We start from the raw sequence: 1,660 nt of genomic DNA on the forward strand, positions 1-1,660 counted from the left end.
ATTCTAAAATAAAAGCTTTAGAAATAGATACAATTCCTACAAACACCAAGCTTATAAATTATACAGACTTGAGCACACACGAGGACAACTAAGAATAGATAAAAAAATAATTGAACTTATAATTTCTGTATAGATTAAACAAGACCATCCATCATTATTGTCATTATATGAAAATATAAACAAAAATATGATTTTACTGATAATATACTTGGAAAATATTAAATAGAAGAGATTAATCCAGGTTTTTGTGTACATTATGACAACATTTGAATTATAAACTTACACATAGAATAACCCAAAATAAGATAATTTCTTATCAATAACTCACTTTAACAGTTTCTAAAATGCTACAGCCTGATGTAACTACATCTTCGATTATTAAGCAAGTATCACCTGCCGAATATGTACCTTCAATAAGTTTCATAGTACCATACTTCTTTGGTTCCTTCCGCCTAATCAGCATTGGAATTCCAGATTTTATTGATACAATGGTAGATACAGGGAGAGCTGTGTAAGGAACTCCACATATCACTTTTGGTATAATGTTAGCACTCTCAGCAAACTTCCATACAAGACTAGATAATTTTTCCTGTAACAATTATCAAGAAAACATCACTAGTGTACATTTTAGAATAAAAATAGAGTAAATGTCCTTTAATTTCGAATCTACCATTACTGGTGGGTAAGACACCATAACTCTCAGATCAAAGTAAACCGGTGAATTCAGTCCCACTTTCATTTTAAAATCTCCAAATTTCAGAGCACCTATATCATACAACTGGCCACAAACTTCCTTTACTTCAGACGATAAACGGCTCATTTTGGACAAATAAATTTTAGAAATGGGCCAAATCAAATTACAATTCAATCAACAAAGTGATACAGTTAACAGCCACCTGTTGGAATTGACAGAAATCACATGTGCCCAACCTAAGAATAGGTTGTATTCAGAGAGGTATTTTTAAATGGAGATATGATATAATAATGACAAAGAGATATAACAAGTAAACGCCTAAGAATTGAACAGATATCCTTTCGTTCTATAATTATTTGAAAATCATATATTGATAGATTTCTTCCTAATACTTATTTTTTCCACGAGATAATAATGTCAATATTTTATTTGAATGATTTACATTCCTTTAAATAATCAAAGGCAATATTTCACTGATATACATATATTATGTAATATGTATGTATTAACCAAATATAAAAATAAAGGAAGTTACGAAAAAAAATGGCTTAAAACCGACTATAAATCTCGAGACAGCCACATGTATGTCTGGAAGACCTCGCTACTTCCTACTTACTAGCGAATACTTCCTCAGAGCACCTCCTTATTCAAATGTCACATAACGTCTGTTCCATTTTTCCATTGAGTCCTCCCAACATACATATATGATTCCACCTGTTTGGCTAGTCTTCGAACCTCACTCAGAGGTTTTCCAGGAGAGCTTCCTTTCCTCTTCAGCTTCTATCTAGTCGAGAGAATCTCCAGTCTCGTGTGATACGACAGGGGATCTGATGTGTTTTTCAAAATTTCTTATAAATCTAAAAATGTAATCTGGCTTTTATCACGATTATTACTTCTTTTCACTTTTATGCATCGTTCACAATCGTTATTTTCGCTATTAGATTATTACGCACAGATGTGAAACTT

The 1,660-nt window shown here is 31.7% G+C and overlaps 1 protein-coding gene across 1 annotated transcript in view; it reads right to left on the reverse strand.

The window, feature by feature from the left end:
- r-l (rudimentary-like) overlaps positions 1 to 943 on the reverse strand; it is an 11,108-nt gene extending 10,165 nt beyond the window's left edge. The window contains exons 1-2 of the mRNA XM_014437703.3: positions 671 to 943; positions 329 to 589 (exon numbers count right to left, since the gene is read on the reverse strand). Coding sequence (XP_014293189.1) covers positions 329 to 589; positions 671 to 820 — 411 coding nt within the window. The 5' untranslated portion in view covers positions 821 to 943. The remainder of the gene's footprint in view (positions 1 to 328; positions 590 to 670) is intronic.
- Positions 944 to 1,660: the final 717 nt, after the last annotated feature.

This window comes from Halyomorpha halys, unplaced genomic scaffold, assembly GCF_000696795.3.
Source record: "Halyomorpha halys isolate HHAL.00 unplaced genomic scaffold, Hhal_1.1 Scaffold3311.1, whole genome shotgun sequence".
Taxonomy (NCBI): domain Eukaryota; kingdom Metazoa; phylum Arthropoda; class Insecta; order Hemiptera; family Pentatomidae; genus Halyomorpha; species Halyomorpha halys.